Source organism: Palaemon carinicauda, chromosome 14 (genome assembly GCF_036898095.1).
Source record: "Palaemon carinicauda isolate YSFRI2023 chromosome 14, ASM3689809v2, whole genome shotgun sequence".
NCBI classification, from domain to species: Eukaryota; Metazoa; Arthropoda; class Malacostraca; order Decapoda; family Palaemonidae; genus Palaemon; species Palaemon carinicauda.
The window spans coordinates 15,447,617-15,473,646 of NC_090738.1; the positions used below are offsets into that span (position 1 = coordinate 15,447,617).

The window sequence follows — 26,030 nt, forward strand, 5'->3', positions numbered from 1 at the left end:
TGGACATTTGAATTGCCTCACATCCCTTAGTACTGGCCCAAATTATAATCAACCCAATTCAAAATTCCATATATGCAATTCATGACTGCATCTTGATTGATTGAAAAATAACTTCCCTGAAATGAGTACAGTAACTTCTTTAACAAATAACTGATTTTCTTCTTGATACGTAAATTGCTAGTTGATGTGTCATTTGATTATTCTTTACTTTTAATCATTTCTGCAACTTCTTGTATAAACTCTAAAACTAGGGCCTGTTGTGAGTTTCTCATTACTGTATGTATTGTGTACTGTACAGTAATTGGCTCGGTAGGAGAGCAGACATAGTCTCTCTGCTCCTCCTCAAACAGACTTTGCCATTTGAACTAATTCTTTCCTTTGCCTTTTCTTTTACTGCCATTTGAACTAATTCTTTCTTTTGTCTTTTCTTTTCTGATGTACTTGTGTCTTCTTCCGGCTTGTCCATCATTCGGACTTGTCCAGGAACTGAAGGACGCCTCCTGCATGAATTTCATGTCCTCCGCCGAGACCTACCCCCACTCGTTGTGTCCTGTCTTCCGAGGACGACGTTGTGATCAGGATAACACCTGCTATGAATGCTGGGAGTGGTCTTAATCCCAGTGAGAGAGATTTGGGAGATGGCACAGGAAGAAGTCCCAAGAGAGATCCTTCGCCTTCGGGGTCCTCCTCATAGTCGAAGAAACCCCAGACTTCTTCCTTGAGCCCTTGATTTCTTCCCGAAGCTCCTGCTCAATTGATGTCTTCCTAGGATTGGTCGAGGATACTACCGCCAGAGAGTTATTGGGTATTTTGACTGGCCAGACAGTACTACATTGTATCCTTTTCTCTGGTTATGGCTATACACCCGAATAATCTGGCATATTCTTTCCACATTCTCCTCTGTGCTCATACACCTGACAACACTGAGATTACCAAACAATTCTTCTTCGCTCAAGGGGTTAACTACTGCAGTGTAATTGTTCAGTGGCTACTTTCATCTTGGTAAGGGTAGAAGAGACTCTTTAGCTATGGTAAACAGCTCTTTTAGGAGAAGGACACTCCAAAATCAAACAATTGTTCTCTGGTCTTGGATAGTGCTATAGCCTCTGTACCATGGTCTTCCACTGTCTTTGGGTAGAGTTCTCTTGCTTGAGGGTAGACTCGGGCACACTATTCTATCTTATTTCTCTTCCTCTTGTGTTTATATATGAAATATTTGTTTCAATGTTGTTATTGTTCTTAGATATTTTATTTTAATTGTTTTTACTTCTCTTGTAGTTTCCTCATTTCTTTTCCTCACTGGGCTATTTTCCCTGTTGGGGCCCCTGGGCTTATAGCGTCCTGCTTTCCCAACTAGGGTTGTAGCTTAGCAAATAGTAATAGGAGTGTGGACCAGCTAACACCAGGCCAACCCCAGGGATTTAGGTACGGTTTTTCTTCCCTAGAGAGGCAACTCTGCCCCTTCCCTCAGGAAGATCCTCATATTCTGACTTTTTACAGGTTTGGCCGTCGCTGGTGGTTGCAGGTCCACCTCCGAAGATCATGTTGGTGGAGCTTCTAGAGCTGGATGCTGAGAGGAAAAGAACTCTGGACTCCTCAGAGGTAGAAGTTATTACGCTGGGGAGTGGTGTTGTTGACGCCCTTAACGTTTACGAAGTTTTACTCTCACCCTCTCCTGCTCCTGCTGCCGATGCTGTAGTCTGCGTTCTTTCCCCTTCTGATGAGTGTGTTAAACAAAGGCCTAGGCTTGTTCCTGTTAGACATCGCCCTGCCTCCTCATCTTCCAGTCCTCCGCAGCGGGACTTCCCTGCCGAGGTTCGCTGTTGACAAGCCCAGCACACCCCTCGCTACCCCAGCGCCAACCTGCTGTTTATGATATGAGCCCTTGCTACCACAGTGTGTCCACCTCATCAAAAGGATCGCAGTCCTCTTCAACTTTTCAGACGTTCGCCCTCAACCTCCATCAGGAAACAAATCTACGACTCCAGGGAACAACAATCGTCTCACTCACCTGCTCATGATTGCTGCTCGCCACCTCGCGATCGTCACTCGCCTTTTCAGGTTAGATCAAGAGGACGTGCCTGTGCCAATTTATCAGGATAAGAGATCTGCTTCTTGCCTGCTTTCAGTTACCTAGACCACGATCCCCTAGGAGGCAATCCCCATCTGTTACCCTCCCCAAGGATACCCAGGACCTTTCTGCGGTTGATAAACCTCCATATGGTTCGACATCTTGGCGAAGGCAATTCAGCAGGATGTCACAGGGACAGCACCTCCATCGAAGCAGGTGGCAGTAGCATCTACTCCAAGGATCCCATTGGAGAAGTTGGTCTCCTCTTCCTCTTTCTATCCCCCTTTGGACCCTAGGCAGAGGCATGCTACTTCCAATGCCCCGAACCCTCAGATGTTTGTCTCGCCCATCAGGAGCAGGACTTCTTGCAGCTTCATGTGACTCCGTTCCTTACGACTAAGCAGAAGAGGAGACTGAAGAGATAGACTCCCCCACTGGATGATATTCTCCAACCCCGTACAAGTGGCTCACGATCTCTGCGGGAGATTTCTCGTGTACCCATGTTTTCACCCATCAACAATTAAGGGGATCCCTCCAGAGCTTTGTACTGTCTCCAGACCACCGACGAAACTGCGTCAGCACTTTCTGCAAGAGAAGGTCAGACCTCTTCGGTATGGCAGGAACCCTCCAGACCATCGCTGCTGGACGAATTCCTTCCACCTCGGAAAGAGTCTAAGGATGCCAAGCCAGTGCCGAAGAATGCTAAGGCTAGATCAGCTCTTCAGCCAGAGAGAGCACGTGGGACCTTCTTGGCAGCAGCAGGGAAGTCAGCCAGCCAGCAACATCCCCCCAGCCTTAAGCGTTGACAACTTCTACCCACCTGGGCTCCTAAGGATGAGAGTTTGAAGGTGAAAGATAACCAGGAATATGAGGATTACTGCATTCTCAGGGCTCCAGTCTGAAGTATTCTGAAGCTGAGCAGGAGGAATTGAAGAACACCTTCTGGCAGGTTCTAGCCTGTATGAAGGCCATCAGTGGTTTAGCTGACACTATGATAGCCCCTCAGGAGAGCAAGGTCACCTTTTTTGACCATGTCTGTGGGACCCAACAACCTCCCAAGGCCAGTGCTGCTTTGCCCTGGTCGAAGGGGTTAACACCTGCGAGGAAGAAGGCATTCTTCCAGGTTGCCGGCTCTTCATGTTCTCTCCGCGTGCGCTCGTCCTCGGAACTCCTCCCACCACTGTTCGTGCAACAGAGGAGATATGAGGTGTCAGACGAGCCCCATTCTGGCTTTGCTTCTAGGCTCTTCCATAGAGGCACTATCTGGAGGAGTCTCTTTCGAGAGACTTTCAAGGTTCCTAGCCTCCTTTTCAGCATCTGAGATCCTTAAGGGGCCCAGCTGGTATGCCAATATATGGGGGTATAAGACAAAAAACACAAAATCTTGAAAAAATTCGCTGAGCTTTGTATAGCAATGGAGAATGGGTATACAAAATATTTTGTTAAAATTCCTCTTATTTTCGTAGTTACAGGGTAATTAGCAAAAGTAACTCAATAAGCCGGAAACATTGATCCCTGGGAGAAAATGCAGTATTTCTTCTGTTATCGAAAATTTTGATAATTATAACATTTTAATATAAAAAATTGAGAGAGAGAGAGAGAGAGAGAGAGAGAGAGAGAGAGAGATCTTCTTGATTCAAAAACGAATATGAAATTCATAATAATCATGATTTATTAACATTGTCTTTGTAAAAATACAAAGGAAAACTTTGAACACCCGTATCTCAAAACTATACGTATTGACCTTCAAATTCCATCTTCTCCCTTACTTTTAAAGATATAGCATTGAAATTTGGTACATTATATAACTTAGAAAGACATTATCAAACAATAAAATGAAGCCCTTCTTTCCAATTTTTGTTTCATATTTTTTCTTAATTTTTTTCTCTGATTTATAGGGTATATTTTTTTTTACCATTAAGAAAAATTCATATCTAGCAAAAAAATGAATTTTTAGAAAAAACCCTATATTTGATTGGAGGTCTACATCTGGTCTAAATAGGGTAGTAATCCCAGGTCTTACATTACTGGTAATTATCAAGGGTGGAGATAGAATTTGAAAAACACTCATTTTCAGGATAAATTGCCCTGGCGTCGCAAAACCGAAGGTCAGTGACAAAAAACCTATGTAGTTGGAGGTGTTCTAAGTCATCCTATTAAGTGGTATGAATGTCAAAGTCCTGTCCTTTAGCCGGCCAGCCCCTGTAACATGGAGAAGGTCTCGAAGTACGCCATGCAGGGTCCCTTGTAGCTGGACCTATAGCATAGGGTCCATGCAATACCTCGTTAGAACTGAAGATTGGTCCAAGGATTCTACGAGGAAGTCAGTGGAAACCTGTCTTTTGTTGGGTACCCGAACGATCGAGTTACTCTCCCACCAGGTGGTTAATCTCAGGGCGAACACAATACTCAGGTGTCGGGAATCAATGATCAAAAGGTTCCATGGACAAGTCTCACAGGTAGAGGTCTCGAGACTCAGGAACTTCGCGTTGGATGGTTACTCCTTGTTCAAGCGGGTGACTGAATGCTGGAGGAAGTCCAATCAGGGCTCCCTTCTCCATAGGGCCTTGACATCTCGGTCCCAAGGTAAGACTCCACCATCTCAGAAGAAATGGCCGCAGACCACCAGACTCTTGACTAGTAAGGCAGTAAGGGCCTGCAAGAAGGTGTCCAAGAAGCCCTTTCTTTCCTGCAAAAGATCAAAAGGGCTCCAAGTCCTCCAAAGGAGAAAAGGGAGCTGGCCCTTGGGCTGAAGTCCAGACCTTGTTGGAGAAGGCCACTCTCCAAGAGGTCCTCAACGGTTCCCCCCGGCTTCTTCAGTCGACTCTTTCTTGTAAAAAAGGTGTCTGGAGGCTGGAGACCAATCATCGACTTCTCAACTCTTGAACATGTGTTTTCTACAAATTCTGTTCAGCATGAAGATGGCAGGCACGGTCATACAAGCGGTAACACCACAGGAATTCAAGTGCACACTGGATCTCAAGGACGCATACCTCCAGGTCCCAGTTCATCTGTCATCAAAAGTATCTAAGGTTCATACACGAAAACAGACAATATCAGTTCATCTACTGTGCTTCGATCTTTTCACAGCACCTCAGGTCTTCACGAGACTGTTCGCCCTCGTGTCATCTTGGGTTCACAGGATGGGCATCCGTCTCCTAAGATATCTCGACAATTGCCTGATCTTAGCAGGCTCGTTGGCAACCCTTCTTCAACACAGAGACAGGCTTTTAGCATTTTGCTAGGATCTGGGGATCATGGTAAATCTTGAGAAGTCATCACTGCTTCTCTCACAAAGACTAGTATACCTTGGCATGATCATCGACACCAACCTCTAAAAAGTCTTTCCATCAGATAACATGATACAGAGGTTGAGAAAGGTAACAAGACCCTTCCTCAGACGAGAAGAGCCCCCGGCCCAACACTGGTTTTGTCTCTTAGGTCACCAGTTGTCCCTGGACCGTCTCGTGCCCAAAGGCCGCCTCAGAATTTGATCTCTTCGGTGGTGGCTAAAAGCCATTTGGAATCAATACGACTCTCCGGATACGCTGGTCCCCATGAGACTAGGAGGGGTAGGGGAGAGTAGCTTGCTACCCCCCCCTCTCACACACCTGTGCTTGAGCTCGCTTTGCTCTCGGCTCGGAAGGTGGTCGGACGGGTCCGCTCTCATCCTCGCTGTTATATTGGCAGCCATTTAATGCTTTTTGTTCTTTCTTTTGCTAGTGACTGTGTATGGGAAGTTGGCCTCTGCGACCATGCGCACCTGCCCTGGTTTTCCCGACCGCCCCTGTGGAATGTTAATGTCGACGGTCGAGACTGATCCTCACGTCCTTTGTCCTTTTTGTAGGGGCCAACGGTGTAAGAGTGTCAACAAGTGTAGGGAGTAGTCTGCCTCCCAGTGGGAGAGGTTTTCGCGATGACAAAAGAAGAAGTTCAAATACTCCAAAGCTCCCACTCAGTCGGTCTCTTTCGAGAGACCATCGAGTGGTAGCGTAGACTGAATCATTTCTAACCAACCTCAGGTCTCGAGAGATGACGTTGCTTCTTAGCGAAGCAGCTCCACCTCTCCCCACGGGGGAGGACATGTCACTAACTTCCCTTTTTTAGCTTTGGTCCTCCTTGGAGCTTATGGGTTCGTCCTCCAAGGAGGTTTTGCTTGATTACATCCGCTTGGGTGCTGCTGTCAAGCAATCGTCATCACCGTCAGAGGTTGATCCTCTGTCTCATGTCGACGTTGTGGTGTCAGAAGTATCCAATGCGATTTCACCCACCTCCTCTTCCACTCCAGATTCTATGGTAGCTGACGGCTTAGTTCCCCCGTTCCTGATCATCCTATGTGGGGGAAACTAAGTCCATCGTCAGTCTCTCCTGCTAGTGTTTCGCTCCCTCGGGGGAGTTAATTTACAGAGACTCCTCTTCGGAGAACTGCTGTAGGTCAGCTTGCTGATCCAATGGCCCCCAGAGGGCGTATTCGTCGGAAGGCTCGCCTTCCTCTTCGCCATAGAGACCTTCCTTCACCAGCGGTGAGGAGGCGCCTCTTTGGTTCAATGTCTTTTATGCAGTCCCCCGCATAGGAGCCTCTAGAGTCTAGACCAATCATCCATCACTGCACCTGCATTGGTCCTGGACCTCTCTGCAGATCGTTCGCGATTTCCTTCGGTGGAAGGTCGTCCTTTTAAAGGACACGTCGACCTTCCAAACGACAGACCTGCCGTCGCCGTTCCTGCATGGGCCTATCAAGGCTCCACCTGCACGTGCTATTGCGCGCCAACAGTTTACTCGCTACGCGCCCACGAAACCTCACCAGCGCTCATCAGTAGCTCGTCAGGCCCCATCACTACAGTGCGCTGATCATCCTACTCGCCCTAACACAGGGCATCATCAAGTACGTACACGCCAACATGCGTACACGCGGCAGCAAGATCATAGCTCCACCACGCTCCATGCGCGCCCTCATGCGCACGTGCGCCAACGATCTACTGCGCACACTGCACCCACACGCCCTCCACTTACACGCTAACGATCTCCTACTCACCAGCGCCCAACTGCGCGGCAACACTCACCTGCGCTCAAATTACTTGTGCGCCATCATTCTCCTGCGCGCTAACATTCTCCTGCACGTGCGCATATGCGCCCTACAGTACATCATACACTCCTGGCCGCCATGCTGCGCACCATCCTACGCGCAAGGTAAAACCTGCGTGCCAACTTTCTCCTGTCAGCAGACTTGCAGATGAGTCAACCATGCTGCCTTCATCCACGTGCCATCCCTGACCAATACTCCAGCCTTCTCCTGCTCGCATCCACAAGGATATACATGCACGCTCACCAACCCTCTCCTAGGGATGCGCGCCCATCATGAATCTACTGCGCGCCCGCGTGCTAGGGGACATTCTCCTGCGCGCGTGTGCCCCAAGCCTTTAGCAGATGCGCGCGAACACACTCCTGCGTGCCCGCACGCACATCGTGATTCTCCTACGCGCCCCCGTGCATGAGCCCCAATATTCTCCCTCGCGCGAATGCCATTATTCTCCCTTGCGCGAGCGTCAATATTCTCCCTCGCGCGAGTGTCAATAATCTCCCGCACGCAAGCCTACGCATCACAAGGAACGACATCCGGCAAGGTCGCCATCGCCTCATTCACCTCCCCACAAGCGCATACCATCGCGCAGTGTGTGAGAAGGGAAACTTCCAGAGGGGTTCGGGATCCCAAAGCTACCACAGGCGAACCCACCTATTCCAGTGACTCCTCCCAGGGATCCATCAGTCCCTTTCCCTTCAGGGGGTATGTCTGACAGTGCGTCTGTCAGCCAACAGCCCTGGTTCAGTGCCCTGATCAGAGCCATAACTCAGGCTTTCAAGCCTGTCCTCTCTGATTTGGGACACGGAACCATGGCTTCCTCTACCCCACTGAAGAAGAAAGGAGGAGTTCTGGACGCAGTCACTTCCCCGAGGACGAAGCTGACTCCACGCAGACCTTCGAGGCAAGTTCCTCTTATTCCTCGGACTGCCTCTCCTTCCCTTTCAGACGAAGATTTCCTGTCTCCAAGGGAATCACGTGAAGAGAGACTTTCCCCCATAGCACCAATGGAGGAAACTTCTCTTCGCGCAGAGAGTTCCACACAGTCAGGGATTGGAAAGAGCATGCCACCCTCTTCAATGTTGGAGTCTTACATCCTTCCCAGGAAGGAATCCAAAGACTCCAAAACATTGCCTAAGTCCTCCACTAGGGCTAGGATGGAGCCAGCTAGCGACTCAGGGAATGTCTGCGATTCTCCCCAAGAAGAGCCTTTGGGGATAGAAGGAGACTTCGCTGCAAGTCCTATAACAGGAGACCAGCAAGTGTCAGAACACACCTTTTGGTAAGTTCTGACTCTAATGAGGGCTCTCAACGGGTTTTCCGACCCAGAGATCCCTCCTCGTGAGGGCAAAGACACGGTCTTAGACCGCGTCTTTGGTACTCAAAAGCCCTCTAAGACCAGTGCACCCTGCCCTGGTCTTAAGGGGTAAAGAGTACCAGGGACAAGATCTCCCAGCAGCTCTCCGAGATGTCCTCCTCCAACCGTTCGGGTACCGCCAATAAGCTCCTCCCACCTCCTCGCGTACAGCAGAGGAGGTACTTTGAGATCCTTGAGGAGCCTTGTTTACATCTTCCACTTCTCCACTCGCTGGAAGAGCTAACCAGGGGAGTCCCTCTTGAGAGAGACTCCAACTGGCAGGTCTCATTCTCGGCAGCTGAGATCCTCAATCAGGAGAAGGTCGCGAAGTGTGCTAGGCAAGCTACTTCAAGGGGAGGGGAGGGGGGGAGGTAACGTTCAGCTTCATCCCTGAGTTTATTGCTAAGACTCAGAACCCGGGAGTAGCGGATCCTCGATTCGACTCCTTCCGGATTTCTAGTCTCCGTACTATAACAGATGACCCAGACCATCTCTTACTATGCCCAGTAAGGAGCTTGAGGCTGTACCTCAAGAGAACAGCCTCACCCCGTCCTCGTGTGCCAGCACTATTCTTCAGCATAGGAAGGACTAAGAGGAGGGTCACCAAGAACAACATCTCTGCATGGATTCGCGGGGTCATTGACCTGGCACTGAATCCTGACCCTCCTCCGTCACGTCGCCCCAGATCACATGATGTCAGGGGCATAGCTACGCCCCTGGCCTTCAAAAGAAATTTTTCAGTGACGCAGGTTCTTCAAGCTGAGGTGTGGAAATGGCAGACCACGTTCACATCCCCCTACCTGCAAGACGTGACCCACAGGAGACTCGATACTTTCTCTATCGGTCGTGTGGTGGCTGCACAACAGCTGGTGTAAAACCTCTAGCTCCTTATTGGACAAGTAGCAGAAGGTTGAGGGCATTGTTACCCGGTTTTAGTCTGCATGAATGAAAAGGTTTGACTGGCCCTTATTATTTTCTTCATCATACCCTCCCTTGGGGAAAGCAGCATCCTGGGTTCTTTGCATAGCTGACCTCAAGCCACTGCAGGTAAACCATGCTCCCTTCCGTTCCTAGTATTATTAATACTGTTACGTCCCCATACCCTGACGAGGTGGTATTGGGAGAGTCCTAGTCTACAAGTTTCTAGCTAAAGAACTTCAGAACAACTTTCCAGGACGAGTCACACTTCTTCATACCTTCACACACAGCTTGCGTAGGCCGCAGACCTTGCGTAGTAAGGTTTTAGCGAGGTGCAGGGGCTCCTTATTTCTTGAGTGCTAACACACTCAGATAAGGAGCCCCCCCAGACAAAGCCCCTCCCTAATGGGTGAGTCACCCCTATTAAATAGCGTGGTTTGTATTCCAGTTATGGAACAAATGACAAATTAGTAGATAATTTGTATTTTTTCCTAACTATACAGACCTTAGCTATTCAACCAAACTTGCCCGCCAGCCCTATCCCCTTGAAGTCTTACTTCCAAGCAAAGTGAGCTCAAGCACAGGATTGTTAGAGGGGGGCCCGGTTAGGAAGCTACTCTCCCCTAACCCCGCTAACTAGCGGTGTGGGTAGTAAACCCTTGTTAAAAATTAATGGCTCGTCATTTCAGCTACGCCGAAAGTAATACCCCTATTAAATAGCTAAGGTTTGTATAGTTAGGAAAAATACAAATTATATACGAATTTGTTATTTTGTTTCATTTTTACTCAGCGATGCTGTTCTTCTTCGTTTGGCTATGATAGCCGACATAGAAAAGCAGTGCCTTTCGTCCCTGGGAAATCTGCGGTCACTGTGCCATCATTTTCTGGTTCTCCTGCACCTGCGGCAGCTCCTGATCATCACGCTAACCTCAAAGAACTAGTAAAGGCTATGTTTTCTCTGGTAACTTTCGATGCTGACCTTCAACTTGAACCAGGCTTGTTGATGGGAAGCAAAGAGCTCTGCCTGGATGTTCACCTCCAGGGGTTGGATTTCTTTCCCTGCCGAGGGAGAGTTTTCCTCCCCAGATGTTGGGCTCTGTTTCTCCCTTCCAATGGAAAACTTCCCTTCATTATATCTTTTCTCTCCTGCGAGGGTCCTTTTCCTAGTGAAGGGGCTCTAATAGAGACTTCTCTTCGGAGACCTGCTGATGATCAGCTTGCTGATCCATCGGTTGCTGTTTGATGGCGGGTTGGTGGCAGAAGTCAGCGCCATATTTTTCCTCCTCTGCACCTTCAGGAAGGCTTCCGTCATCGGCCTCTCCTCAACAAACTTCGGTTCGTTCGTCGCCTGCATGGGATAGTTCTCGATCTCCTCCTGAGTATGTGTCGCCTCACGATCGTCATATTTCTCCTCCTGAGCTCCAGCTACAGTTCATCGGCAGCATTCTCCGTCTCGTCAGGCTTCTGCTCAATGTTCACCTGCTCGTCAGGTTCACCATCGACCTTTTATGCGAGAATGGCTCACCATCCCGTCAGCCCGTAGATCGCTTAGCCATCGAGTACAGCTGTCAACTAGTTCAACCTCACGCAAATCGCCTGCTATGCGAGAATTGCTTGCAGTTCGATAATCACCTGCTCGTTTATCCTCTCATGTTTCGCCTGCTACGCGAGAATCGCTTGCATTTCGACCGCCGCCTGCTCTTCTATCTCCCTCTCGGAAATTGCCTCCTACGCGTAAACCGCTTGCAGCTTGACAATCGCCTGCTGTTTCAGCTGTTTGGAATCGCATACTCGTCAGCGTCAGGAACTTTGATCTTCTACCCGACTGCGTTCTCACACGTCTTGTTACCGAAACGCTTCTATCAACGTCAGAGCGTAAAACGCCCAACGGTGAGTGAATCGTCGGCATACCTCCCCATCCAGTGATTTGTAGCTAGCCAACGCTTAAACCCTCATCACTAAGCAAGCCAGCATTTAGCTGCTGCTCAGAGTGTTTCAGTCTAACGCGTCGCTCTCCTTCAGAGCGCAATCGCCCTCCAGGGCGTGAATCGCTCAGCCTTCACAATGCTCATCTGCTTGACAGTCTCTCCATCGTCCAGTAGAGCGTGAATTGCCTGACCGTTGTCGATGATCGACATTTCGTGTACCATCTAAGCGTTTGGTTACTCGTGAACCGCTTATTCATTAGACTTCTCATCAAGCTTCTGCTACGTGAGAGTCGCCTGCTCTTCCACCACCTCAGAAATCGTCTGCTCGTCAGCGATCGTCTTGCCAATAGCTTTCACCTCAGTGACCACACACATAGCTTAGATCTTCACTTTCTTGGAAATCGTTCATCCGTCACTCAACGAACCAGCATTCGGCTGTAACTCAGAGCATTGCCAAACCATCCCGTCGCCTCCTTCGGAACATGTTCGCCCACCTGTTCGTGATTCTCTTCAACGTGAATCATTTCTCATCGGTCAGCCTTCATGCTCAGCTATATGTAAGTAGCCTACTCGAGAATCGTTGACACACCGACCTGCCTCTCGTGCAGCGGTATTGATCAATCCCGCGTCATCGCGGTATCGCTTGTCATTGCAGGAACACACTCCCTCCTATCGATCATCGAGTCATCGGTTTTCACGTTGGCAATCACCATCGCATCTTGAGCACGAGTTTTCCCGACGCACTCCAACGCGTTAACGGCCATCACATCCTCATGCAAAGAGGATCACCAACTGCAACCACCAAAGGCGGTGGTTATGGCCGCTAGGAAGGTAGGGTGGTTAACGATCGATCACTGTCGTACCAGGAAGGCTTTGGAGACCTTCCTTCTCTCTGGCACCTGCACTATTGACTTTCTGGCCCACCAGGGGGAGACCCTGTGGGCTAACACATCCTGCAACGTTCAGCGGTTCGTGAATCGCCTCCTCGAGAGTTGTCGATTCACCGTCCTGCCTCTCGCTCAGTGCTAGCGATCGACCCCGCGTTTTTCGCAGTATCGCTCGTTGACTCTTGTTAGCGTCAGTGTTGGACGTCGACCCTTTGTAGGTTGTCAACGTTGTTTTTTCGGAAAGCTCGTCTGCTGCCCTGCCAGCTACTCTTGCGACTGTGTCTTCTTCATTTTCCACCTCCAAGGTCTGTGCTCCTCTCCCTGACAAGCATCCATCGTGGGGAGAGCAAAATCCGAGGCACGTCTCTCCGACGAGTGTTTCCCTTTCCAGTAAAGGTTGTCACCTAGAGACTCCTCTTTGAAGGCTTGCTGTTGATCAGCTTGCTGATCCCACACTCGTGCATCGTCGGACGGTGACAAGAGTCCCTTCACCTCTTCGCCGCCTCATTCTTCTTCTGAAGAAGAAACTGTCCATCCTGTCTCCTGTGCTTACCGTCTTTCGCCTCCGTCTCTGATCTCGTCTCAACATTCTCTGTCACACCAGGCTTTTGCCCGGTGGTATGCGGTGGCTGAGAGTATTTACCAGCAGATCCCTAACGCTGAGATCACTAGGCTCCGAAACTCCTCCATGGAGGGGTTCTTCCTCTTTGAGTCAAGGGACGTCGAGCAGACTGTGGAGAGGTGGAGGAAGTCCAACACGGATTCCCTCCTTCTTAGGTCACTTACAGCTCGGCCCTACAGCATCGGTTTAAAAAACGAAAGGGACTTAGAAATCCTTTTCTGTCAAGGAAGAGAAAGGCAACAAATCCAATCATGGAGGAAAACATCAGAGAGGTGATGGTAAAAACTGTAAATGCTTGGAGAGGTCATCTCCCTGATTGTCCACCAGCAGGGGGATGCCTACAAAGCTGCTGGACCAGGTGGATGCAGCTCGAGGCCGGACCTTGGATGATCTCCGTGATTCGGTCAGGGTATCGTGTCCCGTTCTTTTCATCTCTCCTCCACTTTCCTAGAATCCAGTACTTGCGAGCTCCTTTGTAAAGTCCAGACCTAATTGGGGAAAGGTCCTATCCAGGAGGTCCTCGACGGTTCCCCAGGCTACTTCAGTCGACTTTTTCTTGTGGAAAAGGAGTCTGGAGTCTGAAGACCAGTCACTGATCTCTCAGCTCTGTACAAGTTGTCGAACAGACTTCGTTCAGTGTGGAGACACTAGACATGGTCAGTCTAGTGATAAGACCACAAGACTTCATGTGTATACAGGATCTAAAGGACGCATACTTCCAGATCCCAATCCATCCGTCTTCAAAGAAGTATCCGAGTTTCAGCATCGACAACAAGACATACCAGTTCTAGGTGCTGTATTTCAACCTTTCCACAACACCTCAGGTCTTCACAAGAGTGTTTGCCCTGTATCATCTTGGGCTCAGAGGTTCAGAATCTGTCTAATTCATTACCTGGACGACTGGCTAATTCTAGCAGACTCGGTGGCAACCTTTCTTCAGCACCGAGAAAAACTTTGAGACTTTGCCAAGAACTGGGGATCTTGGTAATCTTGAGGAGTCTGCCTGCTTTCCACTCAAAGACCTGGGCATGGTATTAGACACCAAACATCATAAAGCCTTTTCATCAGACAGGATAGCAAGGCTGAGGAAAGTTGCAAGGCCTTTCCTCAAATGAGAACATCTCCCAGCCCAGAAGGGGGTATATCTCCTCGGACAGCTATCATCCTTGGCCCGTCTAGTTCCCATCGGTCGCCTCAGGATTAAATCTCTTCAGTGGCGTCTGAAGTCCAATTGGAATAAGGCTTTCGATTCCCCTGACACTCTGATTCCCATGGGATCAGAGGAAAGGACGGATCTTGACTAGTGGCTGGCAGACGAGAATCTGCTGAAGGGTGTCGATCTTCTCGTCCCTCCTCCTGATTTGATGCTGCTCTTGGATGCATCAAAAGAAGGGCAGGGGTCCCATGTGTGGCACCACACACCCTCACATCTTTGGTTAGAGTCCAAATACTGTTTTATTATGGCCCTTCAAGAGTTCCTGGAGGTTCACTCATTGGTGGTGATGAGCGACACCACGGTAGTTACTTACATCAATGAGTAAGGAAGTACTTTTTCGCTCCCCCTATCCCATGTAGCCTTAAAGATACTGAGATGGACAGAAGTCCACTCGGTCTCATTATCAGCTCGCTTCATTCCAGGCAAGAGGAATATGCTCGCCGACAATCTGAGCAGAGCACTGCAGATAGTGGGTTCGTAATTGTCTGTGGATCATCTAGAAGCCAACAAAGTCGTGACTTTGTGGGGTTCCCCAACTGTGGACCTGTTCGCTACGGCCTTGAACTTCAGGCTCCCATTGGACCGCTCCCCAGTCCCAGATCCCAAGGCGCTCGGGCAAGATGCATTCTGACAACGGTGGGACAACATCGACGTGTATGCATTCCCACCATTCTGTCTGATGAGAAGAGCACTCAACAAGACCAGAGCATCGGTCAATCTTTCAACGACCCTCGTAGCTCTACTATGGCATCATGCGGAATGGTTCATGGACCCTCTGCTGCTCCTGACGGAGCCCCTAAGAGACCTTCCTCCTCGACACAATCTACTCAGACAATCACATGTCAACATTTCCACAAGGCCGTAGCTTCAATACGCCTTCATGCTTGGAGACTATCCAGCATCGCCTCTCTCAGAGAGGCTTTTCACAAGTCGTGAAGGTGATCCCTGGATATCTGCGAAAGTTATCAACTTCATTCTACCAGGCAAAGTGGAACGTCTTCTGTAGTTGGTGCCGTGGAAGGGGTCTCAATCCTTTCAATGCCACTATTCCAGCAATAACGGAATTTCTCGCGTATTGGGGGAGGAAATGCATCTTTCGGTTTCAACGTTTAATGGCTATCGCTCAACCTTGAGTCTCGCCTTTAAACTGAATGGAGTGGGCATTTCCTCATCTTTAGAACTTCATCCACATACATAGTTGGGAACTTACTTGTTTTCGGTCAGAATTGAGACCTCCCCCATGGCACGTGGTTCGAGTTCTTTGGTCGCCAGAAAGATCCCTGTCCGAACCATTACGACAGGCAACAGTCTTCCTTGTAACCTGAAAGACAGTGTTCCTGCTCACCCTGGCGTCAGTCAAACGAGTTGGCGAACTTCTTGGTCTTTCGATTGACGTTGCCCATTCAAGAGGATGGGTAGAAGTAAGCTACAGCTTTGTCCCTGAGCTTGTTGCCTAGACTCAGAATCCAGGTTTCGGATCCTAGATTCAACTCCTTCCGGATAACTAGTCTCCGGTCTGTAACTGCCGACCCAATCATCTTTTACTATACCCAGTAAGATGTCTGAGGTGCTACCTTAAGAGATCAGCTGCAGCTCAGCCCAGAGCGCCCTCACTGATCGTCAGCTCTGGCAGAAACAAAAGGAGGATCACAGAAAACACAATTTCTGCATGGATTCGCAGGGTCACTGATCCTGCTCTGAATCCCGATCCCCCTACAGCACGTCGTCCCAGAGCCCACGATGCCAGGGGTGTAGCTACGTCTCTGGCCTTCAAGAAGAACTACTCTGTGACGCAGGTATTGCAAGTGGCCGTGTGGAAACACCAAACTACGTTCAACGCCCACCACCTGCAAGGCTTGACACACAGGAACCTCGATAAGTTTTTTATCGGTCCTGTGGTGGATGCGTAACAGCTGGTTTAGTACCTCAAGCTCCTTATTGGACAAGTAGCAGAAGGTTGCAGTCATTGGTTTTAGTCTGATGAATGAAAAGGAAAGCCTGGGTCTTTTCCTTTCTTCATCCTCCCCTTCTCTTGGGGAAATCAGCATCCTGGGGTCCTCTGCATAAGCTGACCTCAAACCTCTGCATGTAAACTATTGCTCCCTTGTGTATCCTAATATTGTCGCAATACTGTTGCGTCCCCATACTCTGGTGAGGTGGTATTGGGAGTGTCTCGGTCTCCTCGGTTATTTCCTGCAAGTCTCAGAATATCTTTTACTTTGACAGTCACATTGCTAGTTTCTCATCACACACAGCTTGCGTTGACCGCAGACCATGCTTAGCAGGTTTAGCGAGGTGTTAGGGTCTCCTTATTGTCGCACTAATCCGTGCACAATAGGGAGTACCCCGGGTAGGCCAAAAAGCCAGATTATCAGGGACATCCACCCTCCTAATGGGTGAGTCACCCCTATAAATAGCATTGGTTTGTATTCCAGTCACAAAACAAATGACAAATTTGGAGGTAATTTGTATTTTTCCTAATGATACAAACCTTAGATATTTATTCATACTTGCCCGCCAACCCTGTCCCCCTTGAAGTCCTACCGCCAAGCAAAGTGAGCTCAATCACAGGTGTGTGTGTGGGAGGGGTAACAAGCTACCCCTCTACCCCCTACTAACTAGTGGGATGGATAGTTAACCCTCGCTAAATTTTCATGGCTCGTCCTTTCAGCTTTCGCCGAAAGTATATCCCTATAAATAGCTAAGGTTTTTATCGTTGGGAAAAATACAAATTACCTCCGAATTTGTCATTTTTTTGGTGATTGGTGGATGTAAATACATTGGTTAACAATAGTTTTTTTCTTTTATAAAAACACTATACAAGAATCATAAATAAAGATCTTTTGCTATATTTCAGTGTATTTTGTTATAAATTAATTCAAAGTTGATATGAAGTTGCTTTAGGACACGTCGCCCTATCTGGTTACATGACATTAATGTACTTTTAGACCATTTAAGATTGCTTGCCAATTATTTTGATAAGAAATTTACAGTCTGGTAAATGATTAAACCACGCAACTTTTAGGTGGCATACTATGAATTTGAAATTGTTTGTTCCCCAAGTCTTGAAATGCTGATCATTTTTCCACTTTTCCCTAGGGCATTGTTTGGTTATGAAGGAGGGCAGAGTAATATACTGAAGGTTGTCGGCACTGGAGGTAAGAAATTTATGCATCATGCCATTATTTTTCCTTTTAACTTAGGGTTGTATTTAGTACTGTTCAGTCTATATGTTGCAAGAGTAACAGGGAAGCAAATTTAGTTATTGCTTGTGCTTGAATGTACAGTAGTAGTATTATGGGAAAACTAATGCTTTGTTTAAGCTAGTTTGCATATTAGTATACTGTAGTACAGTAAGGAGATTTTTAGCAAGAATAGTAATGAAATTTAATGTTTTCTCTTATACAGTATTGTGTAAAATATTTAATCTGTGCAAAATATTTAATCTGTGCATTTATAGTGTTAATATCAGTCCCTGGTATGGAGTTTATTTATGTGGAAAGGTACTGCTGTTTATTGAAGGTACATCAGTAAGTATTGATAGAGGTGTTAAAAGAAAAGCCAGGAATGACTGGAGAGAATATTTAGACAGGAAAGCAGATGGGGCTGACAATCCTATAAATTCAGGGAGGGGCTATGATGTAAGAATTGCTCACAAAATTATTAATGAAATCTCTACTGGAGCAAAGAAGAAGAATATATCCATCAAAAAGAGAGATGGATTTGTTATAACAACAGAAGATGAAGAAAGGCAATGTTGGATGGAACACTTTAGTGAGGTCATGAATAGGAGATATGAAGGGAATCATTTGATTGATATACTTGAAACTGATGAAGACCTGGATGTCCCCATGAACGAATTCAGTGTGTTTGAAGTTGAAGCTATCATTAAAAAACTCCTGAGATGGAAAGCCCCTGAATACGATGGAATAACTGCTGAGATGATATTGGCCAAAAATGAATGACTCCCCAGAATACTTACAAGAATGTTTTGTAGAATGTGGCATGAAGAGGGAAAACCTGATGAGTGGAAGTTAGGAGTGTTGGTAAAAAGATCTGATTGCAATAATTACTGAGGCATCACACATACATCACTTGTCATGAAAATATATAGTATGCTCATTCTAAAGAGTCTAGAGAGAAAGATTGATGAAAAACTGTGAGATGAACAAATAGGATTCCAAAAAGGTAGAAGTTTACTGACCAATTTTTTATTTTAAGACATGTGGTACAGCAATGTGTAGAATATAGAAGTCTACTTTTAATGGCATTTGTGAATTATGATAAAGCCTTTGATAGTGTGTACTGGCCAATTTTGTGGAGAGTCCTGCAGTATTACGGAGTTCCTCTTAAATACCAGTATGTAAATTGAATTAAGTCCGTTCATGAGCATAGCAATTGCAAAGTTAATGTTAGTGGGGTCCTATCAAACTAATTTCAAGTGGAGTACTCCAAGGGAATGTGTTGTCACCTATGTTTTTTTTATCCCCCCTAATGGGTTTTGTAATGCAAAGAACAGTTGGTGATGGTGGAGAAGGATTGTACTGGATTAGTAACAGGAGAGTAGCTGACCTAGAGTATGCTGATGACCTGTCCTTATTAGCAGAACACCACAGGACTTGCAAAGCTTGCTTACCAGAATGCATGAAATATCACATGAGGTAGGGCTCAAGATAGATATGAGAAAGACAGAGATGATGAGAATGGAATATGCAATGGAAGACAAAATATCATTGGAAGGATAAAGGATTAATGAGGTAGAATTATTTAAATATTTAGGAACTATGATCTCCAATACAGGATCTTTAGAATTTAAGTTTAATGAAGGATTGAAAAAAGCAAATCAGACAATGATTAGGTTGAGTGAAATTGGAAATCAAATTGTCTGAAATTACATATAAAAATCAGGCTATATACAGTATCAGTTTAGTGAGATTGGTGTCACTGTATGGACATGAGTTGTGGTATAACAATGAAACAATATCCAACCAATTTTGTAGATTTGAGAACAAAGCCTTCAGAAGAATATTGGTAATTAAATGGCAGGACAGGATTATAATTGAAATTATGAGAGAGATTACTCGAGTGTCATACATGGATGAGGTCATGATGAGGGGTAGATGTAGATAGACTGGCCATGCTCTTCGCACCCCCCAAGAGAGATTTGTTCATCAAACTTTCAATTAGGCTTTCCAAGGCACTAGAAGAGTTGGAAGACCCAGACCTACATGGCTGAGGACTATGAAATGTGAAGTAGGAGATGATGAATGGAGCAGTATTGATTTAAAAGTTCAAGATAGAGACGATTGGCGAAATATAGCCGAGGCCCTTTGTGTCAGTAGGCGTGGGAGATGATGATGATATAGAAATTAATAGTCTCAAAATAAGTCACTATTCTTTTTAGTGATGGATGCAATCCAGTAAAAAGAAGCTACTAAATTTTATTTTAAGCTAGTTTGTACACAATATCTTGTATGTAATTTACACAAGAGTAACTTTGGTAACTGAATATTATCTAAATATTGTTGGTTGTACTTTACTGGAGTGATGTGAAGCAATGAATGAGAGAAAGGGAAGCAAGATTTTTCTTACAATTTTCACTATAACTATTAACTGTTGGTGTTTACAGAGGATGGAATTGAAGAGATGGCAGAAGATTTAAACAGCAGCAAGATTATGTATGCTGTTATAAAAGTAACTGACCCTAATACTACACGCCCGAAAGTAGTGCTTGTAAATTGGGTAAGTTTTTTTATTTCCTATTTTTCCCTGTCTAGTACTCACTGCACAACTAACATTTGCCGATAGATCTTGCTGCAGCAAGTTGCTTCTAATTAATTCAATCTGTAATCTATTTGCATAATTAATTAAAACAATGTTCATGTCAATTAATGGTAGAACTATCTATGATTCCATTTATTTATTGAACTGGTGGATGCAATTAGCTTAGTAACATTTCTAATAATTGTCTGTGTACTGTATGTTGTTTACTAGTTATCCAGCCACCATGTTTGTTTTGGTCATCATCTTCTCTGGCGAGCGATCTGCTGGCTTAATTTTTGAGTGAGGAGCAATAGCAGAATAATTTAAGGCAACCAAGAGTACACGGGACTCGTGTGGTATCCTTCCAGCAAACCGACACGGTAGTACCCTGTCTCACCATCAGGAAACTGCCCTTCTGATCTTGCAGACGCCCTGTTTACCTCTCCCGATTTTTGTATTTGATTCACCTAGGAAAATTGCTTCTTAATAACAACATTCAGAATAATCTAACTTTTGTTTGAATATTCAGCAAAGCATTAGACTGTAATTTGTACTTGGATTTTTTCATCAGCATAGACAAGATCGACTGTTTTTTGGACTTAAGACTGACCTTCCCATTGTACTTCATGCTGCAAGACAAAGCTAAGTCATAAATTTGTATTTGATAACCATTCTTTGTGTGTTAACTGTATGGAAATGAATTGTAACTTGACTGACGTATGTGATGAATTTATGGCTTGGTCACTCGGTTGTAGACGAGTGTATGTAAACCATATGACTACCGTAGCTAAGAAAAGACTTTTCAAGCAAAATGACTTAGGATCGACTGGCACCAGGTAATTCTTCTAGACCTAGCTCGGTTGACGAAGTGTTAGGAGGTGAGTACTGTATGACTGTATGTCGGTAGTTTTTTAAATGGTCAGTATGTCAGGTGAGCAATGTGTTCGTTCCCTTTCTCTGATGGGACTTAGTGTAACAGGGCAGTGGCCCTTGAAATGTGTTTTGCCGCGCCTGAAGAACATTGGTGTCACAATTTGGGTCTGACAGCTCTAGAATTGACACCTTAGCTTCAGGTCTTAAGAATGCAGCCTCACAACTAGGCAGTCTTGGCACTCTCTTCAACATGGTCCTACTCCAAACTCATGCTGAATAAATTGGCACCTTAGCTTCAGGTCTTGAAAATGTAGCCTCTCAACTAGGCAGTGTTACCACTCTTCAACTTGGTCCTACTCCGAACTCATGCTGAATTGGCCCTAATGAGTTCCTGGTATGAGTGTGCCCTGTGGAGAACAGATCCGAGTAGAGTCGTCCTCCCCAGATAGTTCAGAGTCAGGGGTTAAGGGTAGTGACGACGGTTGTCTCATCAACCAGACTGGGAAGGGGCAATCAAGGTCACAGCTGATTGCTCCTTCGAGGCTTCTCTGTGGGGAACAAGCCCTTCAGGCGACCTCCAATGTCCTTCTGCAGTGAACAAGGGCTTGTCAGGGAGGGTTGTAGGAGAGAGCAGCACTCTCCACCTACAAGTTGAAAGTCCAGGGAATGTTTTTCCTTCTCGTTCCTCTGCAGATCAAGAGAATGTGATTGCTAGGTTTTCTAAGGAGCACCTGTTATTTTTAAGAAGGGTCTTGTTGAAGCACAGGTGCACGCGGCACCAGATGGGTCTCTAGTCATGGCTCCTTCATTGTCTTCCTCCTCTGACTCCTCGAGATGGAAGCTCATCGTCAAAGCTGTCGGCCATCGGGAGGGCAGTCAGGAACTTTGCTTCAGAGGTTGGGGACGACCTCCAAGGGCTGGAGGTCGGCGACATTCTGTTGTCTGCCTTTCGAAGCACGATTGCCTTCACTCAAGATGCTTTAGCAGAGTCAAAGTTGACCATCACAATGCAGGAACCTGGAGAGTTCCCTTCAGTGTCCCAGATTTCTGGAGGACACTCATCAGAAACAAAACCCAATTACAAGCTGGTCGACATGAGAATTTCTCAGACATGGGAGACATGTCACCAAAAAGTCAGCATAGTTTGCAAAAGGTGACAAGCCTCATTTTCTGGCTTCTGTCTTGCTAAACGCAGGAGAGGTTACTTGGCTATAGAAAAGGATCCACTAGCTCCGTTACTAGTGCCCTCTTAATTCCTCTAGGGAGGAGATGACCAACCACCAAAAGAATCACAAATCATTGGGAGGGGCCAATAGATCTTGCTGCAAGATCAAGACATCAACGAGAACAGTCCAGGAGAACTATTAACATGCTGTGATAGCTTTGGGGTTTCTCTGATGGTTCTTCTCTTAGAGCCAGGAACCTTGGAGCAGTACCAACCTCTTTACAATCAGTTGGCCAACTCCATAAACCTCCCCATCAAGTCATTCATGACAAGAGTTGTGCCTTCAAGAAGCATATCTGACTTCACGGCGAAAGGAATTCTTCTTGCGCTACACCCCTCTGTCCCTCTCTGACACAAACAAGCATTATGGGCTTCACCCCTCTTCGCAGAGTAGGTGTTAGATGAGGAAACTCTTGTTTCATCCCAGGAGAATACTCACCTCAAACCTAAGGAGACAAGGGAGTTCAAGATTCAGTTCTTGCTTGTATAGTAAGGACATTAGTCCAGTACAGAGACCTATCCAGCCAAAATCAGTTCCCTGGCAGTCCTTGATCTAAGGTGAGAAGAGACAGGTTGGTTTCCACCTTTCAACATACACAAAACAGAGGACAGGTTACCAAGGCCCAGGAACCTCATCCTCTCACCCTTCTACGACCCAATGGCACCCTCAACCATCTACCAGCTCAACAGGAAATAAGGGACAAAGATGATTAAAGACTGTCAGTCAGGGTTTTTGTCCGTAGGGATTACAGTTCTCGTGTGTGAAGATAGAAGGCTAACTACAACACTGCTGGCATGCCAAGGAGGAAATGGATCTGAGCTCTTGGGTTGTACAGGTTTAGGATTCCCCTCAAACTAACTTCCTCCTTTATCGAGCTAGCTAATAGATTTCCCCTCCAGAGGCGTTGCAGAAGGGGAAGGCTCTTTGGGCAGAGTTAGAAGAACTGTGAAGAAAGGGAGTGATATAGTTAGCTTTACATCTGTCCTCTGGTTCCTACAGCTATATGATTATTGTCCAAAAAGGCATCCAGTTCTTGGAGACCCATTATAACCCTCTCTTCTGAACCATTTTGTAACAAAAACTCATTTCAAAAGGGAGACTCCAAGGTTGGTCTTTTTGGCAGTCACACAAGATGATTGGGTTTTCTCTCTCGACCTGAAAGACTCATCCAAGTTCCTATCCTCTGTTAGTCATGACACCTGAGATTTTGCTGGGAACAGGAGGTATGGCAGTGCAAAGTTCTCTGCTTTGGCCTGGCAACAGTTGCATAGATCTTCACTCATATCATGGCAGCTGTGGGAGCAGCCCTCCACAAGAGAGGCATGAGGATGGTGAGATATATGACTGGCTCTTCCTGTTAAGCTCAGAACAGGAAGTTATCCACATGAGGGATGTATTCCTTAAATTCTGCAACAAACTGGGCATCCAGAGCAACATAAAGAAAATGGCCCCAGTCCCCAGTCAAGTTGTGATTTATCCGGTGATGAAGATCAATTCTTCGATTTTGAAGGCTTTCCCGTCACAAGATCACATTTGTACTCTACAGGAATACATCACACTTTTTCTAATGACAAAGGCACCTCCAGCCAAGATGGAAAAGGAGACTCGGACCACTGCAACACCGACTTCCCAATTTTTGTGATCAAGAGGATCATTCTTTTTAGACTCAGCAGACAGAGGCGATCAGACAAGGCCTATTCTGGTGGTCCAATACAATGAACCTAAATCGAGATCTTCTATTGTCTACCCTTCTCTTAGATATCATGTTTTCCAACGCTTTGGATTCCGGATGGGGTCTTCAGTAGGGACCAGTTCCTGTCGGGGACTTGAACGACACGAGTCGTGGGAATTTATCAATTGAAGGGGGATCTGGGCAATCCAGGTGGCCCTCTCTTACTTTGATCTTCTTTGCTTATCAAGATCCCCGAGAACTCAACAGCTACTTTTTATATTATATAAGGGTGGGACAAGGCCCCAGACATTGAACAACCTTGCACTAGAGATTCGGGCCTTGGGTAAGTGAAAGAATGTGACTCGTGTCACAGTTCATCATGAGCAAGGCTAATTCGACAGCAGATACTCCGAGTTGAAGAGACCAGATCTTAAACTCAGAATGGATCATTCACCTAGTGGTGAATGATTTAGCTCATATGTGGCCAGCTATGATGAATGTGTTTGCCACAGCAATGAATCACAGACTTTGGGCATATTTCAGTCCACACATCGATCCAGGGTCATTGGGGACAGATATGATGTTTCAAGACGGGAGGCATCTTCATGAATATGCCCTCCCTTCTCTGATAAGAAACATACTGTAATACACAAACTGAGGGAGTAAACAGGATGCAGTCTTACTCTGGTCATGCCCTTCTGGCCTTAGAAAGACTGGTTTGTTCACCTCTTGGAGTTTTTAGTAGACACCTCAAGGAGGTTGCCAGTCAGATGGGACCACCTCATTGACTAGTTTTTTTTATCTCAGAATACAAAGGAGACTACTGTATCTGCAAATTTGCCAGGGCTCAGGGAGTCTTCAGGCAGTTTGTCTAACAAGTTACCTTCGCTTGAAGGTGTTCCACGTGTATAAAGTATCAGTACAATATATTTAGGGAGTGGTGTAAGGTCTCGGAACACTCAATCTCGAACCCAACAGTTGCCAAGATCGCAGATCTCCTGCTCTTCCTTCGCAAAGGAAAACATCTGTCCATTCCAACCATCAGGGGATACAAAACAATGTTATCCTCATCCTTCAGATTCTCTTTCAGGGAGATGCTCGAGGATCCAATCATTACGAATCCCATAAGGTCTTTCAAGATTGAAGTTCTTAGAAGGGTGAAATCAGCTCCCTCATGAGACTTACATACTGATAAAATTATCCCATACTGGCTTCCCCTCTCACCCTGTGATTCCTCCGTCCTAGTCTCATGAAACCTGTGAACGAGTTCTTAGCTTTTGTTTATAGAGGTTCCAAATTCCCTGCACTGACGCAGGTGGAAGCTCTTAGGTCCCTAATGTCTATATGTATATTGGCTAGTTACTGTATATCTAAATATTTCATTTTTCAATCTAGGCCAGGAGAGATTAAAATCTGAGAGTTAGAATAGAAAGGTCGAGACAGGGAGCAAAACAGAAATATGATAATGTAGAGAAGTTAATAGTAGTCTGGTCCTAGTTCGGGTACTCAAAGCTGGTCTTAGCGGCAAGATTAAACCCAATTAAGTGTTGGACCATCGAGAGAGAGAGAGAGAGAGAGAGAAAGAGAGAGAGAGAGAGAGGGTGTTAAAAAAAACGTGCATATTCACCTCTAGGAGAGAGAGAGAGAGAGCCTTACCTTAACCTTATTGCCTTATTTTTTGTTTGGGTTCCCCCAGGTCCCTCAGTGTGAGGCACCTCGTATATCCACCAGAGAGTTGCTAATACATCTTCCGGTGTATTTTGCATCTTCCAGTCTTGGATGGTCTGGGATGCATCTTAGGTATTTATCGAGCTGATTTTTAAACACATCTACGCTCACTCCTGATATGTTTCTTAGATGAGCTGGCAGCACATTAAATGGTCGCTGCATTATCGATGCTGGTGCGTAGTGGATTAATGTCCTGTGCGCCTTTCTCAGTTTACCTGGAATGCTTTTTGGCACCATTAATCTACCTCAACTTGCTCTTTCTGATATTTTTAGCTCCATGATGTTTTCAGTAATTCCTTCTAGTTGCTTCCATGCGTGTATTATCATGTAGCGTGCTCTTCTCCTTTCTAGACTGTATAGTTTTAAAAATTGCAGTCTTTCCCAGTAGTCAAGGTCTTTACCTTCTATTCTAGCAGTATAGGACCTTTGTACACTCTCTATTTGTGCAATATCCTTTTGGTAGTGTGGGTACCATATCACATTGCAGTACTCGAGTGTACTACGTACATAAGTTTTGTAAAGCATAATCATATGTTCAGCTTTTCTTGTTTTAAAGTGTCTGAATAACATTCCCATTTTTGCTTTACATTTAGCCAAGTGTTGCTATTTAGTCGTTGCATAACATATTCCTATTTAACATTACACCAAGGTCTTTAATTGCTTCCTTGTTTGTGATTGTCTCATTATTA

General features: G+C 46.1%; 1 protein-coding gene across 1 annotated transcript in view; it reads left to right on the forward strand.

The window, feature by feature from the left end:
• The window catches only part of LOC137653445 (drebrin-like protein), a 187,524-nt gene that overhangs the window by 4,212 nt on the left and 157,282 nt on the right, over positions 1 to 26,030 (forward strand). Inside the window, exons 2-3 of the mRNA XM_068386841.1 lie at positions 17,179 to 17,237; positions 19,709 to 19,821. Of these exons, the coding sequence (XP_068242942.1) occupies positions 17,179 to 17,237; positions 19,709 to 19,821 (172 nt within the window). The remainder of the gene's footprint in view (positions 1 to 17,178; positions 17,238 to 19,708; positions 19,822 to 26,030) is intronic.